The sequence below is a fragment of the Oryctolagus cuniculus genome, chromosome 19, assembly GCF_964237555.1.
Source record: "Oryctolagus cuniculus chromosome 19, mOryCun1.1, whole genome shotgun sequence".
NCBI lineage: Eukaryota > Metazoa > Chordata > Mammalia > Lagomorpha > Leporidae > Oryctolagus > Oryctolagus cuniculus.
In genome coordinates this window covers 19,290,532-19,307,167 of record NC_091450.1, presented here as the reverse complement: position 1 = coordinate 19,307,167, position 16,636 = coordinate 19,290,532, and the positions used below count along the sequence as shown (strand labels likewise).

The 16,636-nt window shown below is 56.1% G+C and overlaps 1 protein-coding gene across 1 annotated transcript in view; it reads right to left on the bottom strand.

The window, feature by feature from the left end:
• ABCC1 (ATP binding cassette subfamily C member 1 (ABCC1 blood group)) overlaps nucleotides 1–16,636 on the bottom strand; it is a 130,811-nt gene that overhangs the window by 55,878 nt on the left and 58,297 nt on the right. Inside the window, exons 6-8 of the mRNA XM_051847486.2 lie at nucleotides 13,380–13,441; nucleotides 10,742–10,873; nucleotides 517–750 (exon numbers count right to left, since the gene is read on the bottom strand). Coding sequence (XP_051703446.2) covers nucleotides 517–750; nucleotides 10,742–10,873; nucleotides 13,380–13,441 — 428 coding nt within the window. The remainder of the gene's footprint in view (nucleotides 1–516; nucleotides 751–10,741; nucleotides 10,874–13,379; nucleotides 13,442–16,636) is intronic.

Sequence of the window (16,636 nt, the reverse complement as noted above, 5' to 3'; positions counted from 1 at the left end):
ACCAGCAAACTGATGACGCTGGCAATGGTGGCAAGAAGGCAGAGAGGGAGGAGGTGGCACCCCAGAGAGACGGAGAGGAAGGGAGAGAGGGAGACAGTGGTACCCCAAGGAGACGGGGAAGAAAGGAGAGAGGGAGAAGGTGGTACCCCAGGGAGACGGGGAAGGGAGAGAGGGGGAAGCTGGTACCCCAGGGAGATGGGGAAGAAGGGAGAGAGGTGGTAGGCAAGCCTTCCTGACGCCTGGTTTTGGGCTATGCCTTTTTTATGCTGGTTCTCTCTTGCTCCCCGTGTCCCAGGACAAATTACATCCTCTGCATCTTGGCTCCAGGGGCACTGCCTGGGGTCCAGCTGCTTGCAGCCCACGCGGCCCTCATTCAGACGGCAGCTGAGCAGAGCACAGAGCAAAGCCAGGACAGACCGACCCCCGGCTGCGAATCCCCGTGAGCACGCGCCAGCCCTGGCGGTCATGAGCGTGGCAAGGAGGTGCAGGGGCGCCGCGGGTAGGGCAGGGGCTTACTTTAGGATCTCGGGGCCGGCAAACATCATCAGGTCGTGCACGGCCTTGAAGAAGAAGCTCATGAGGAAGTAGGGCCCGAAGGTCTTGTACAGGACCTTGAACAGGGAGGGCTGCCGCTCCTTCTGGGGGGACTTGACAATCAAGGCCTCTGCCTCCTCGTTCACGTCAGTCTTGGAACCCCCTTTTGGCTTGGTGGGCTCCTTGGAGGAGGAGTACATGATCTTCACGGGCTGCCTGGAACACAAGGAGGGCAAGGCGGTGCTGGGGTCTGCGAGGGAAGACACAGCCAGAGACCGCTTCGCATGCTGGCTACGGACGCAGCCTCAGGAGCCACGGGGTCAAAGCCGGGCTTGGGCAGCTCCCAGATGTGGCATTTAGGCAAGATCTTGGACTTCTGTCGGCCTCGGTGTGCTCATCTGTAAAATGGGACCAAAGCAAGACCTACCTCATGGGGTTGCTGTGAAAAGTGAGTGCATTAAAGGATGCCAACCCCACATCTCTGGCTTCTCCGTGGAAACTCACGCAAGCCAGTTCTCATGTTCACAGGGTAACTCAAGGGACCCAGACAGCCAGAACCATCTTGATAGGAGAATAAAGTTGGAAGACTCCAGGTGAGCGTTAGGTCCAACAGTTAAGACTCTGGTTAAGATGCACACATCCCATACTGGAGGACCCGGATTCAACACCCAGCCCCAGCCCCGACCTGTAGCTTGCTGCTAATGCAGAGCCCAGGAGGCAGCAGGTGATGGTTCCCAGGCACCCACGTGGGAGACCTGGATTGAGTTCCTGTTCCCAGCCCCAGCCCCAGCCCCAGCCCCAGCCCCAGTCCAGCCCCAGTCATTGTAGGCAGTTGGGGAATGGACCAGAGGATGGAAGCACTCTCCCCCTGCCTTTTGAAGGAAGGACTGAATAAACAAAATCATTTTTTTTTTTTAAAGCTGGAGGGCTCACACTTGCTGATTTCAAAACTTAACTATACAACAATCGTAATCAAGACAAGCACAGTGGGGTCGGCACTGGTTGCCCAGTGCGTTAAGTTGCAGCCTACAATAATAGCATCTCAAAGCAGCATCGGTTCGAGTCCTAGATGCTCCACTTCCGATCCAGCTCCTCCTGCTAAAGTGCCTGGGAAAGCAGAAGAAGATAGCACAAGCGCTTGGGCCTCTGTCACACATGTGGGAGACCCAGATGGTGTTCCAGGCTCCTGGCTTCGGCATGGCTCAGCTCAGCCTTAGCCGCTGTGGCCATCTGGGGAGTGAATTAGAGGATGGAAGATCTTTCTCTACCCTTCAGAAAATTTAAAAAATCTTTTAAAAATAATAAAAGTCCAGATATAAACCCAACTGGTTTTGGACAAGGGTGCCACATTTGTTCAACAGGGAAAGGACGGTCTGAGATGTGGTGAAATGGGTCCAGGATCCAACTCTGCTGCCACCTCCATAACTCCTGGTAGCTTCCAAAGCCCCAGGGCCCCTCCTGCGCGGCACGGGAGCAGCAAGAGCCTCACTCCACGGGCAGGTTACAGCACACATATGGCTTCCTTCTAGCCTCCTCCTGGGTCACCTGCCCTGTACATGGCCAACGGACAGGTCCTGAGGACCCCCACGCGGTGCCCTGGAGAAGCCCTCATGGTGAGCCGTTGCCGACAGCCAGCACTAACTTGCCAGTTGCGTGCAACCCAGAAGCAGATCCCATGGCTCCAAGTGGGCCTGCAGACGGCAGCAGCCCCGGCCGCCAAGGCGACTGCGACTTCACAGGAGACCCTAAGCCGGGACATCCACCCGGCCAAGCCGTGCCCTGGCCCCTGGCCCCGAGACAGGGATGGAGGTAGTGAATGTTTGTTCATATTTTTAAGTAGGTACTTCTGGGGTAATCGGTTACACAGCAATAGATATTGCTAAACACCCCAGCTTTCCTCTCCCAAAACGCACACACCCTCATGCACTCAAATCATCTCCCAGTTCCGCAGGTCGGAAACCTGAAGTGTGTGCAGCCTAGCGGTTAAGACACCAGTAAAGACACTCACATCTCAGCACGTGTTACGGCACAGTGGCCCAAGCAGCTGCTTGGGAGGCCCACATCACACATCAGGTGCCTGGGATCGAGTCCTGGCTCCTCCACTTCCCAGCCAGCTTCCTACTCACGTGCCGGGGCAGCAGGTCATGTCCAGGGGTTTGGGTTCCTCCCACCCAGGACCTGCAGAGTCCCTGGCCAGTGGCTTTGGCCTGGCCCCGCACCAGCTTCTGCAGACACTTGGGGAGTAAATCAACAGCTGAAGATTTTCTCTCCACCTCACCCCTGCATTTGTCACACTGTCTCAAACAATAATGAACGCGTCTTTTACAAAAGACACATCTCACACTGGAGCGCCTGGGGTTGAGACCCGGCCAGCTCTGCTCCTGGGTCCTGCTTCCTGCTGACGCACCCCCTGGAAGGCAGGGGTGATGGCTCAAGTAGTGGGCTCTCTCTTACCCACACGGGAGACCCGGACTGAGCTCCTGGCTCCCAGCTTCAGCCCAGCCCAGCCCAGTGCTGGCCACGCAGGCATTTGGGAAGAAAACCAGGGATGGGCATGTGCATTCTTCCTCTCTTACCTCGTCTCCCTCCTATAAGAAGTTTGCAATTTTACGAGCCCTGCCTGGATAACCCAGAATTTTCTCCCCACTTCAAATTAAAAAAAAACAAAATTATTTACACATTTGAAAGGCAGAGCAACAAAGAGGCAGTTAGAACTTCCATCCCCTGGTTCACTCCCCACATAGCCATCACAGCCAGGGCTGGGTGGGGCTGAAGCCAGGAGTCAGGTCCGCCACCTGGGAGGCGGCCCTGGGAAGTCTTACTGCCATCTGCAAACCTGTGCCCTTCGAGGGACGGCATTCACAGGTACCGGGGACCAGGATACACACATCCTCCTTTCCACAATCCATTACCAAAAGTTAAGGGCAGCTCAGTCCATCAGTGGGAAATCCTTGCTGAGGAATTCCGGGACTGACCTCAGGGAAAAGCCTGGGACTGCCACATCTCCGATAAGGGAGGAATTTGTGACTGTGATCCTAAGGCTTAAGGGATCAGAGTCAGGTGAGGAATTTGTACCAACTGTGAAGGAACCTCTACCTAGCCAGGGTCAAGATCCTTATCTGAACAGACCCTGGGAATCTGCCTGATAATCAGCTGAGCCCAGGTCACCCCTGACCTCCCCCACCTTCCCTTTCTCCTTTAGAGACCTGAGAACCAGGAAGGCTCTGTTAGAGACCGCAGGTGCCTGCTTTCCCCACAAGCCAGCCCCGCAAACAACCCCATCTCTGCTGGATTGGGGGTCCGGCGTGGCACAGCCGCAGCCTAACTTCTCAAGCCTCAAGGACGTGGACATCCTGGTGGGCGTGGGGAGGAGGAGGAACCACAGACCCCAGACCTGACTGCTCTTCACAGCATCACAGGCCCCACACAGGGTCTTTCGCCACTCGCTCGCTCGCTCTCCCTGAAGCCAGGCTTCTGCCTGGGCTGCACACTCGGACTTTTTTCTTTTCGCCTATAGAGACCTGCCCTGTGCGTTCTCTGCACCCCTTCCTGAACGGGGCCCTGGTCCCATTCCACCAGGGCTGCCCCGACCCTGGGCTGCTCTTGGAGGGCCCAGACAGCCGCTGAATGGACAGGAAGGAGGACAGAAACGAGGGCCAAATCCTGGCAGCAGAGGCACAGTGGGAGCGATCAGCCACGGCCGAGTCACCAAAGGACAACCGCCAGCAAGGAGGAGACGGAGAGGGAGGAGGGAGCCCCCAGCAGCAAGCACCACTGGGAGAGGACTCTGGGCCGGACAGGCAAGGGCTGCAGCAGGCCCAGACCTGGCGGACAGGCGAGGCAGAAACGTGGGCTGGGAAGAGGTGCTGGCGGGGGGAGCAGAGGTTACCACATTTCAGCACGGGCAAAGGTCAAAGGTGGTCAGGCACAGGGGCCAGCCCACCATCCAGAGCCCGTGAGGCAGCACAGCAAACATGACCTCAGGAGCTGCAGGAGATGTGCTCCCTCTTGGCTGCCTAGAGGAGGTGACGTTTAAGCGGAGACCCGGCCGGGGAGGAGATGGGTGTTCCAGGCAGAGTGAACAGAATAAGTGGGCCAAGCTCTGTTTCAGAACCGCTTAACCGACCTGAAGAATGAGGAGGAGAGAGAGAACGGCCCGGCTCCCCAAACAGGACTGATCGTGAAGATACCCCCGCCCTCCGCTTACACAGACCAGGGGACCAGAAAGAATGCCTGTCGTTCTACCTCCCGGTCCCGGGAGGAGGAAAGCCAGCGACAGGACCGACGCCTGTGTCTGCGGTTTCTGCTCTGCAGCCCTGGGCTTGTTGGAACGCCTGTTTTATGAAAAGTAGTGTTGCCGATTCAGGTGGTGAAACTTCACCGTAATTCCGCCTGCATCAAAGAGGAAGGAGGAGCTACGAGGCATCTTAGAAAAGCCCGTATTACAAATAAACCGTGCGCGAACTTCAAACGCGTCAGCACCACACGTATTCTTTAATCCCATTCCCCATGAAGGTTCTGAAGTCCCCTCCCGTTGCTGGCTTTGTCACCTGTGGAGTGGGATCCTTATAAAGCATCTGCAAAGGCAAAAGCTTAAACTTTAGAAGGTCTCCCCACTGTAAAGTTCTGTATTTTCTGAGTGTTGGGAGCTTGACCTTTGAACCAGAACTCCAGGACATACAGAAGGGCGGGCCATGGGCGGTCAGGAGAACACTTCTGAAACCCAGAGTCGGGCGGGCGTACCGACCCCCGGGGCCTCCTAAGACCCTGCAGAGAGAGCACGGTGCCAGCTGGATGTCGGTGGGCCTCGCACAGCTTACAAACACAGACGATTCCAGAGCGAGCTCTCTCCCTCATTCTTTTTGTCCCTCAAAAACAGGGGTTGGGGGGGGTGTTTTGCCAACTGCCCTGGGGTGACTCATGACTCAGCAGGTACCTGTCTCTCTGACTCCTTCTGTCCCCTCCTGCATGCAGGAAGTTCCCAGTAGAAACACCCCGGCAGGTGTCCGAGCAGGTGCAAAGTCTGAATTACTTCCAGGTCCAGACCAAAAAAAAAAATCCATATGGGGTGTGTACGTTTTTGTATACTTAAATATACCTTGATCTTTACTTTATTATAACCACTGTGCAAACTGCGGGACAATCCTATTGAAACCTCCTCCCTGGGGGTCAGTGTCACAGCGCAGGGGGGTAAACCCACCGCCTGCAATGCTGGCACCCTGTATCAAAGCGCCATGGTCAAGTCCCAGCTGCGCCACTCCCGATCCAGCTCCCTGCTCATGCGCCTGGGAAGGCAGTGGAGGATGGCTCAAGTGCTTGGGCCCCTGCCACCTGAGTGGGAGACGTGGATGGAGTGCCAGGCTCCTGGCTTCTGCCTGACCCGGCCCTGGTTGTTACAGTCATTTAGGAAGTGAACCAGCAGGTGGAAGTTCTCTCTCTCTCTCTCTCCCTCCCTCTGATGCTCCGCCTTTCAAATAAATAAAATAAATTTCGAAAAAGTCATCGCTGGGGGCGATGGTACTTCCAGTGCCGGGAACCACAGAGGGAGGGGTGGGACCCAAGGAGGTGCCAGCGTTGTTAACGCGCTGGAATGCCTGTCACTTTACTGTCAATGCCTCGCCTTTGGCCTTTCCTCCCCTGCCCGGGGACAGCTCCCCGCTGACCGCAACCCCGCAGGAGCTGGCGAGCGCTGTGCGCACTGCCTTTGAGGCCAGGACGGGGTGTCGGGAGATCTGCGCAGGGGCCTGGGAACCACTCTCCCCGTGTCTTTTCTGTGAGTGCTGTTTGGGGGTCTCTGCAGGTTTTCTGCCGTCTGCATTCCTTCATGAAACACAGACAACCGTAGCACACGGTCGGCCCTTCTCTCGCCCTGACTGCTTTTGTGCGCACGGGCACTTCAGAAACGCCACGGGAAAGGGAAGCCCATTTTGCTGCCAAGAAAACTGAACATCTCATCTCCAGCAGCACACTGAGGATCTCCCTCACAGGCGTGGGTTTCACAACTTTTTGCACCAAAATCAATTTGCCTTTTAATCCCATTTTTCCACGAATGTTTTGGGTACCTTCGTCTTTAGGCCGACATCTGTGCACACCCACAAAGCCGCACGGCCAGGACGGTGAACTTGGCCCGCTGGGACCCTCCGTCAGTTCTCCTGCCTGCACTCCCTATAACTGCATCCAGATGATCGCAGCAGCGTGGACTCTTCGGTCCAGGGTCTTCACTTGGTGTCACCATACGACGGGGCCCCGCAGAGATGCACCCTGCCATCCGGAAGCACCTGGACTTGCACTCAGAGCAGCTCCGGCCCTGGCTCCCACACAGCAGCCGCAAGTCCGCACCAGTTTGCCTCTCTCGGGTCTGTGCCTAGGAGTGCAACGGCTGCTGATACGCTGACTCCATTTTTCTCACACACACAAAAAATTACCTAACTCCATCCAGGTCCACAGAACCATTGCTTATCCTGGCCGGCAGGAAACATGCTATCCAAGACTAACTTGATTCTGAAAGGGGTTACAGTGGCCAAGAAACCCAAGCTGGTCCCCTGCCCGGGGCTTGTGCACCTCCTCCCTAGAGGCCTGGGACTCCCAGCATCCCCCAGGCAGCAGGGGTCCCACTCCTTTCTCCAGGTAACCAGAAAGTCCCAGGTGCAAGGGGCCATGCTGGGGAACTCGACCCCAAAGAGGACCCTCCTCCTCCTCCCATCCTTGCCCTCAGGGCTCCTGGGAAGGAGGTTTGGGATAAACAAGTGACCCACAAGTGACCCACATGCCCATGTCCTGAGGCAGGGAGCCCTTGGGGTCCAGAGCGTTAATGGAGCAGCCCCAGGAGCCTGTGCTCACCGCCTCCAGCCCAGGGCCACACCCAGTGAATAAACACAACCGCAACCTGCCTGGGCTCTGGCATCTGTCTCACGAAGAGCTCAGGGGCTCCATGGGCAACGCCAGGTGTGGGCAGCCACAGGCAGTCACTCCCTTTGTTTACACTCAAACATATGAATGGAGACTTCCCAGGCACAGACAATTGGGCTAGGGAGATTCCCGGAAGAGGTAGGAAGAACCTAAACCTTTCACAAGAGATGAAACAGATAATCAGTCACACCTGGAACCTGCATTTATCACCTAAGTGTTTTACTGTACCCTTGTAATCAATAATTAAGAACCTTATCGGGAACTCTTTTGTAACCTTAAAAGCCTTTTTGATATGTAAATCTTTTGTGCTCCTTCTTGTAAACAACTGGTCATGTTTAAATACTACTGGATTTGGTCAACAAACAAGCCTTGATCAGGACTTGTCTTGGCTCCATTCTTTGCGTCCTTGTCCCTGCATTCCCACTTTCTGTTTCAGGAAACCCAGTTCATTGTGCCGCAGGTCGGCACAGCCAGGGACTCGGATGGACGGATGGACGGCATTCAGGCCTCCATCATGCTCTCTGCCCCTACCTACCCCTGCCCTGAGGACCTGCCTTCCCCAGGGTAGCTCAGGTGGCTGCTGTAACACAGAACTCATGGCCTGGAACCTGCCCCTGTCTTCTCAAACCCAGAGCCTCAGGGCGGGCAGTCGCCGCCTGGGACATCCACATTCCACACTGCAGCACCTGCGTCCACGGCTGCTTCCAGTCCCAGCGTCCTGCTGATGCGCACCCCGGGAGGCAGCAGGTGATGGCGCAAGGCCTTGGTCCCTGCCACCCGCGTGGAAGACCCGGATGGAGTCTCAGGCTCCTGACTTTGGCCCGGCTTTGGGAATGAACCAGAGGATGAAGGATCCGTCAGTCTCCACCTCTGTCAAGTCTCTTTCTCTGCCTTTCAAATACAATTAAAATAAAAACTTTTAATTTAAAAAAGTCTGTCTCCCACAGCACGAAAGACGCTTGCAAATGCTCCTTGCCCGCTCCCCCACTCAAGCCACATTGCCTGCCTGCCGCTCCCTAGGCACCTGCGCACCCTCGCGCTGGCTGTTCCTAATCCACCTGGAAAGCTGTGCCCTAGGCACTCACACAGCTCCTCCCCCACCTCCTCTGGGAGGCCTGCCCTGACCACTGAGTGTACAACAGCTCCCCCGTGTCAGCCTCACCCCGAGACTACTCCTGTCCCAGGTTTCCGTCAGCGCCCGTGGGACTACTCCTACTCCCCTCGTCCCGACTCTCACACGGCATGCAAATGCACCAGACGACGCGCCTGCCTGCCTCACTCCACTGTGAACCCCCAGGCCCTGGACAGCACCAGGAACGAGACCAGCATTCATCAGCTAAGGGCCAGAGCAGTGTGAGAGAGAGTTTCTGGGTTCAAAGCCCCTCCTCCTCCAGGAAGCTTCCCTGCCGGCCTCTCTCAGTCTCCGACACCCACTGACCCGTGGTACGCTGCTGGGCCGAGCAGTCTGCGAGGCACGGGCAGGGAGAGCGGTGGAACCCAGCCACGAACGGGGCAGGTGCTGCAGGGCCAGGCTGCAGGGGGGGATTTGAGGGGTCCACCTGGCTGGGCTGTGGGGATCTCCAGGGGTCTGCAAGGCCACTGCTGCATCTGTGTCGGTGGCCTGGGGAGGCGCTGCCCTCGCTCTCCAGGCGGGCACTGGCAGAGGGCCAGGAAAGAACAGGCAAAGGACAGCGGCACCCCGCCCTGCATCTGCCTCAGATCACAGCCCCAGGCTCCCCAGCCCAGCACCAGGGCCCTCAGCCTCCCAGTTCTAAGGCCTGGGGACATGGGCGGAGCCTCGCTGCTGTCTACCTGGAGGCGTTCTCACCTACCCTAATCCTATCAATCTGCTCACCAGAGAAATCCCCTAGCCTTCTCCCATTCATCCAGGCTATGGCGTCCGTCTCTCTGGACAGCCTGGCTCACACACAGAGGCCCGACTCCAGCCGAGCTCCTGGCCCCTGCCTGGCCCAGCCCTGGCTGTTGAAGGCAGCTGGGGAGTGAACCAACGTATGGAGGATCTCTCCCTCCCTTGGTGGCTCAGCCTTTCAAGTCCATGAAAAATCTGAGAAAGGACTTTCAACTGGGTCACAAACCAGGGCTCCTGCCTCCCAAGGGCTGACCAGAGGCCCACGCTCGCACTGCTGTGGCCTCTAGCGGCCCGCAGTAGTCACAAGGTCCTCTATGAACATGCCAGGGCCAGCACCACAGACGTCCCCAATTCTCACCCAGAGCCTGGGCCTGACTTCGGGCCTGTGACCCGGGAAGCCTGCGGTCGGGGTGAGGGGGCCTGCGGCAAATCCCAGGCATGGGTTAGGCCAGCCCCAGCGGCCCTGGGAGGTGAGTAATAGGCTTACGGCGTCACAAGGAGCAGGAGTAAAATAATGATGCCCCGTGCACCTGACGGCATCTTAGATCTGACGACACGAGCAAGGTGCTGGGGAAGTCCAGGTCTGGTCCCCGAAACCACCAGGCGTTAGTGGGCACACGGCGTCATGCAGCGCCAAGGGGGATGGGGGTGGGGATGGGAGAGGCTGAACTCCAGGATGGGGCGCAGCCTGACTGTCAAGCCTCAACTTACAAAGTCTGCATCGCTTATTCTGGTTGCTCAGTTTCCCGTCCAGCTACCTGCTAATGCGCCTGAGAAGGCAGCAGATGATGGTCCAGGTATCTAAGCCAGTACCATCCATGTAGGAGACCCAGATGGAGCTCCTGGCTTTGGACTGGCCCTGCCTGCGCTGTTGTGGCCATTTGGGGAATGAATCAGTGGGTGGGAGTTCTCTCGGTCCCCTTCCTCTCTCTCTGCCACTCTGCCTTTCAAATAAATAAATAAATCTTTATAAAATAAATAAATCTTTATAAATTAAACAAACTCTAGGATAATCAAAGCCAACCCTGAGTAGCTCTGTTGACCACAGGAAACATCCAGAAAGCTCAGGCCACTGGGAGCTCCGAGAGGAGCAGACAACGCCAGGTAGACTTGGAGAGGGCAGAGCCCTGGGGCCCAGGCACACACTCGAGCAGGGTGCGGGCAAGCAGACGTCACTGCCAGTTCCCCGGGCCTTTCTCTCTCTCCTTTCCCACCACACTGCCTTAACTGGCCGCAAGACTCTGCCCCATTTGGCACAGAAGCAAACCAGGGCCAGCAGGAGTGAAGCAACACGTCTGGGACCACGAAAATCACGGAGATGGCACGGCCAGGGCACAGGCAGGTCCGGGCCGTGCGGTGGGAGGGAGGTGACCAGGTCACCCCAGGGAGCATCTGGCTTCCCCAGGAGTGCGAGAGACACACACTTACCTCCTGGATTTGGCACATTCCTTCTTCCAGTTCTTTACCAAAACAGGTACCACCTGCTCCGACGTGTCCTCCTTGTTCAGAGACCACAGGTCATTGCTCGTCAGGGGCTGGCGGTAGCCCCGGACCATCAACCTGGGGCCAAACCACAAGGGGCCAGTGGTGAGGGACAGTGCAGGGAGGCGCAGGGTGGCGGGGCTCACTCCCACACCTGCTGGAGCCGCTCGGCCACCCGCTGCAAAACCCACCCGGGGATGGACATCAGGGCACGTGAAGAACTGCTGCTCACTCCGCTAGGTCACCAAGGCAAAGGAGGGGCTCGCATTCTTAAGAGACGTAGACCAAGTATTCAGGAGAGAGGTCTTCCATCTGCTGGTTCAATCCCCAAATGGTCACAACGGCGGCAGCTGGGCTGATCTGAAACCAGGAGCTTCTTCCAGGTCTCCCACGTGGGTGCAGGGGCCTAAGCACTTGGGCCACCTTCCACTGCTTTCCCAGGCCAAAGCAGAGAGCTGGATCAAAAGTGGAGCAGCCGGGACTTGAACCAGCGCCCACATGGGACGCCAGCACTGCAGGCGGAGGCTTAGCCACAGTGCCAGCCCCACCTGCTGAGTTTTGCTACCTGTGTCAGGTATTCCTCCCCTGAAATGCTTAGGCCCCCAAGGGTTTCCAGTTTTAGACTGCTTTTTTTCCAGACTGTGGAACGTGTACATGTAGGTAAGTAAGGTACTGCAGGGATGGGCCCTGGGAAATGTTTCACAGTCTTTTTAGTGCACCTGCATTTGCACTGTGACCCGCATACGGTCAGGAGTGGAATGGTCCACGCGGGGCACCTCTTGGGCACTCGAGAAGTTGTAAGGATTCTGAAGATTTCGGATTAGGGATACTCAGCCTGATTCACGTGTTTGTGTGCTTTCATAATAGAAAGTAAAGTAAGCATTTCCGTGTGTTGCTTTGAAGTAATTTCAAATGCAACAGGAAAACCGCAGGATCACATAAAGAATTCACTTGGTTCACCTGGTGAGTATTTTGCCACATTCACAGTTCCGTTCTCTGCCTCTTCCCATCCATGCACACCAGATGGCAATGCTTCCTGCCTTTTTCTGACCCATTGGTCAGCTGAGACTCTACACACTGTTAGCCCTAAACCCAAGTGTGGATGCCCCGGACACACGGACCGGAACTGGAGCACACTGATTAAAACCAAGAATGTTATTAGTGGGGTGGGCGTCATGGTACAGCAGCCACCATCATGCCTGCACCACCTATCAGAGCACTGATTTGAGCCCTGGCTACTTCGCTTCCAATCTGGCTTCTTGCCAACACACCTGCACCCCTGCCACCCATGTGGGAGACCTGGATGGAGTTCCTGCCTTTGTCCTACCCCAGCCCTGGTTGCTGTTGCCATTTGAGGAGTGAACCAGCAGATGGAAAATCTGTGTGTGTGTGTGTTGCTCTACCTTTCAAATCATTTTAAAAACTGCATCTGGGGGCCAGTGCTGTGGCACAGCAGGTAAAGCCGCTGCCTGCAGTGCTGGCATCCCATGTGGGCACCGGTTTGAGTCCCAGCTGCTCCAGTTCCGATCCAGCTCTCTGCTATGTCCTGGAAAAGCAGTAGAAGGTGGTCCAAGTGCTTGGGCCCCTGCACCCACGTGGGAGACCTGGAAGAAGCTCCTGGCTTCAAATTGGCACAGCTCTGGCTGCTGCAGCCACCTGCAGATCAAAGACCTCTCTCTGTCTCTGTCTCTACCTCTTTATAACTCTGCCTTTCAAATTAAAAAAAAAAAAATGCATCTGTACTAAACATGCATGGGGCTGGCGCCATGGCTCAATAGGCTAATCCTCCACCTGCGGCACCGGCACCCTGGGTTCTAGTCCCGGTCAGGGCGCCGGATTCTGTCCCGGTCGCTTCTCTTCCTGTCTGGCTCTCTGCTGTGGCCCAGCAGTGCAGTGGAGGATGGCCCAGGTGCTTGGGCCCTGCACCTGCATGGGAGACCAGAGGCGGCGCCTGGCTACTGGCTTCGGATCAGTGCGGTGCGCGCTGCGGCCATTGAGGGGTGAACCAACGGAAAAAGGAAGACCTTTCTCCCTGTCTCTCTCTCACTCATTATCCACTCTGCCTGTCAAAAACAAATAAATAAAAAAAAATTTTTTTAAATAAAACTAAACATGCACGGACCTTTTTTTTTTGTCATTATCTGTATAACATGTTCATTATACTAAGTATCATAAATAATCTGGGGATCATTCACACTACACAGGAGGGTGTATGTGGCTCACATGCACATGCTACACCGTTTTCTCTACGGGACTTGAGTACCCAGGGATCTTCCTGTCCATGGGTTTCCTGGAACTGCTCCCATGAGGATACCGAGGGGTAATTGTCATCTTATGCTGAATGTGAGAAAAAACCCAAACCCAAAGCTAAGCCAAGACAGCACAGCTCCTGGCTGTCCCAGGCCAGGCCTTGCAGAGCTGAAGGTGCTCAGGGGTCACGATTTCTCCCACTCAAGGTCATGAACTTGGGGACGGGGACGGAGCGTGTACAACCACACTGCAGCCCAGGCAGACCCAGACTAGCGAGGAAGGGTCGGGGAGAGCGGAGGCCCACCGTCCACTCAGTGCCCAGGGCCCGCCTTACCCCGTGATCCACCAGAAGGTGATTCTGGAGAGGAAGGAGGCGCCAGACTCCGGGCAAGGATTCTACGGGAGAGAAAACACAGCGGGAGGGCAGCAAGGGAAGTGAGTCAACCTCTCAGCACCTCCTCGCTCGGGACCACCAGCCAGCCCCGTGCTGATCCGTGCCCCGCGGGACTCCGCCCCCGAGCCCAGAGGAAAGCCGCCTGGGGAGGGGGGCTCCTCCGAACTCTGCCACGGCGAGCTGGGGAACACACTACAGACCCGTGTCACTCGCACTCGTCCATTCACAGAACAAGGACTTCCTGAGCACCTACCGAGGGCCAGGCCCTCTGCCACGAGCTGCACGCCCGCACTGCTTTGTGTCCCCACAGAACTCATGGAATCGCTGTTACCCCTACTTCATTCGTTAACTCGTTCACCCACCAAGGATTCCCTGAGCACCTGCTGCACACGAACCAGAACAGATGGGCCCCCGGCCTCTGGAAAGTGTGGGGTCCGTTGTGAGATGGCGACAACACCACCTGCCAGCGCTCCCAACCAGGCAACTCCGCTGCCGGCACTCCACCCCAGGTGTCTCACCCGGTCTTTGTAACCACCTTAGGCAGCAGTTCCCGATGAGGAACAGAGAGGTCAGGGAACTTCCCCAAGGCCCCACAGCCCAAGACAGGATGGAAGCCTCACACAGGCTCCAGAGAGATCCAGGAACCCCAGGGTCACACAGACACACAGACAATGGCGAAACTGCTTTTGTGGTGTGCGCTGCAAGGCAGGTGAGTATTAGCAAGGAGCCCACACCAGGGACGGGGCGGAACTAGATTCCAGGGTCAAAGACAGCTTCCCTAAGAAAGGCGAGCAGGGGGCGGGGTAGGGGGGCAGTGCAGAGAAGCGAGGTCTTCCCAGGAGCACGCAGTGTGTGCGAGGGTCCCGGGCTGGAAGGACGCGCTGCAGACTCCGGAACCAAGTGGGGCCAGCACGTGAGGAACCCTGGTCTTATCTGACGGCCGTGGGAGGTCACTGACTGGCTCTACACAAATCATCAAAGAACCTCCTTCCCGGAGGCCTAAGATGACTCCCAGCTCGACAGCCCGGCCTCTAGGAACACAAAGCAGACACACGCCGAGCTGTCCTGAGAGACCAGCGTCAGCAGAGGGGAGGGAGGGTTGCCGTAGGGCGACAAGATCTGTGGCCCAGGACGCTGCTCCGCGTCCCGGCCCCTGCGCAGAGAGTGCACTCACAGAGCCGGCTGGCCATCTCCAAACAGGCGGTTCTACCCGGGCGGCAAGTACAGTGAATTCTACACCCAGGTTCTGCCTACCCACAGAGCCCCACGAGGCAGGTCCAGTGTGGAACCAGGGCGTGCAGACTGGTTTTGTTTCAGATTCGTAGAGGCTGCAGGGCGGGAACAGTACTCGCTAGGTCTCCAACACCTAGTCCCACCCCCCCAGCAAGGAAACCAGCAAGAAGCAGGACTGACAAGAGGCCCCAGGGGCCACCCACAGCAGCTCCCCTGGCCGGACGCCAGCCAACGTGCACTTCAGTAGAACACATCCAGCAGACTGTGCACCGGCCACAGGCCAACATCACACCACAAACACCTGAGCGCACCTGTTCCTGTTTGTATTGAAAGCAACAAAAACCAGCTCACAATCACCTGTACAAAGACACTAGTCTACTTTCTATATGTTGAACTCTATACTCGGAGGAGCCATTAAGCCTTTCATTAATACCAGTAAAAATTTAAGTTGAACATATGGTACCCTCCAGGCCGGCACTGTGCCGTGGCGGGTAAAGCTGCCGCCTGCAACACCAGCATCCTATATTGGTGGTTTAACTGCTGCCTTTGATGCTAGCATCCCGTATGTGCACTGGGTCAAGTTCCAGCTGCTCCATTTCTGATCCAGCTCCCTGTTAATGCACCTGGGAAAGCAGTGGAGGACAGCCCAAGTGGTTGGGCCCCTGCACCCTCATGAGAGTCCTGGAAGAAGCTTCTAGCTTGGGACAGGCCTAGCTCTGACCATTGCAGCCCTTTGGGGAGTGAGCCAGTGAATGGAAGTTCTCTCTCCACTCCACCCCCATAACTCTGCCTTTCAAATAAATCTTTAAAAATATTACCTCAAAAAAATTTTAAAATAACTCAAAAGATGCAAATGAACCAAGTTACTGCTTTGAAAACACAAGAAAGGAGGAAGCACTTGTCCACACCACCCCCCCACTTCCTTAAGTGAGCTGTACCCCAGGGTGACCAGAGAGATGAGCGGAAATGTCTTTTCATAGAGAAAGCCCAGATAAGGAACAAAGGAATAATATAACACTGCATAACGACTTAAGGGGCCACTCTGTGGCCACAGAGGATTATTAAAATATTTGGCGATTTTAAAAGAATTAGCAGAGTTTTTAGGCCAGCTCATTTTTTTTTTCAAAGATTTATTTTGTATTTATTTGAAAGGCAGAGTTACAGAGAAAAAGAAAGAGTGAGAATATCTTTCAAAGACTGGTTCATTCCCCAGACAGCCACAACAGCCGAGGCTGGGCCAAGCCGGAACCAGCAGCCTGGTACTCCTTGCTGGTCTCCCACGAGCTGCAGCAGCCCAAGCACGTGGGCCATCCGCTGCATCAAAGACAGCAGTTTAAGCCACTGTACCACAACACCAGCCCCTACAATTATCGTTTTCAAATCCTGGGGCCAGCACTGTCAGGCCACTGCTCAGGACACCAGCATCCCGTAGCGGGAGTGCCCGCTGGAGTCCTGACTGCTCCCCTTCTGATCCAGCTCCCTGCTGCTGTGCCTGGGAAGGCAGCAGAAGACGGCCCCAGTACTTGGGTCTCTGCCATGGACACGTGGATGGAGCTCCTGGCTCCTGTGACCACTGGAGCAGAGGGGGCGGGGGATGACAGCGGATGGAAGCTCTCTCTCTCCCTCTCTGTGACTCTGTCCTTCAGACAAATAAATTTTTAAAACAAATGAAACAACACCTCCTTATCTTTCAGATGTTATCACTGGAGAAAGTTGGGTAAAGGACACATAGGGACTCTACTCGTTTTGCAACTCTTCTGAGTCAAACCATTTCAAGAAAGTTATTACAAATAAAAAAAAAAATCTGTATCCTTGAAAGACACACACAGAAAGGTCTCCACATGTGATGCCAGGTGAGACGTCCGTGGGGGCTCGTGCCTAGGACGGATGCCCAAGGTCCCCATCAGACCATGTCAGTCGGAACCTGCGGGTGGGCAGGGCCCTGGCACAAGTGCATCTGTAGT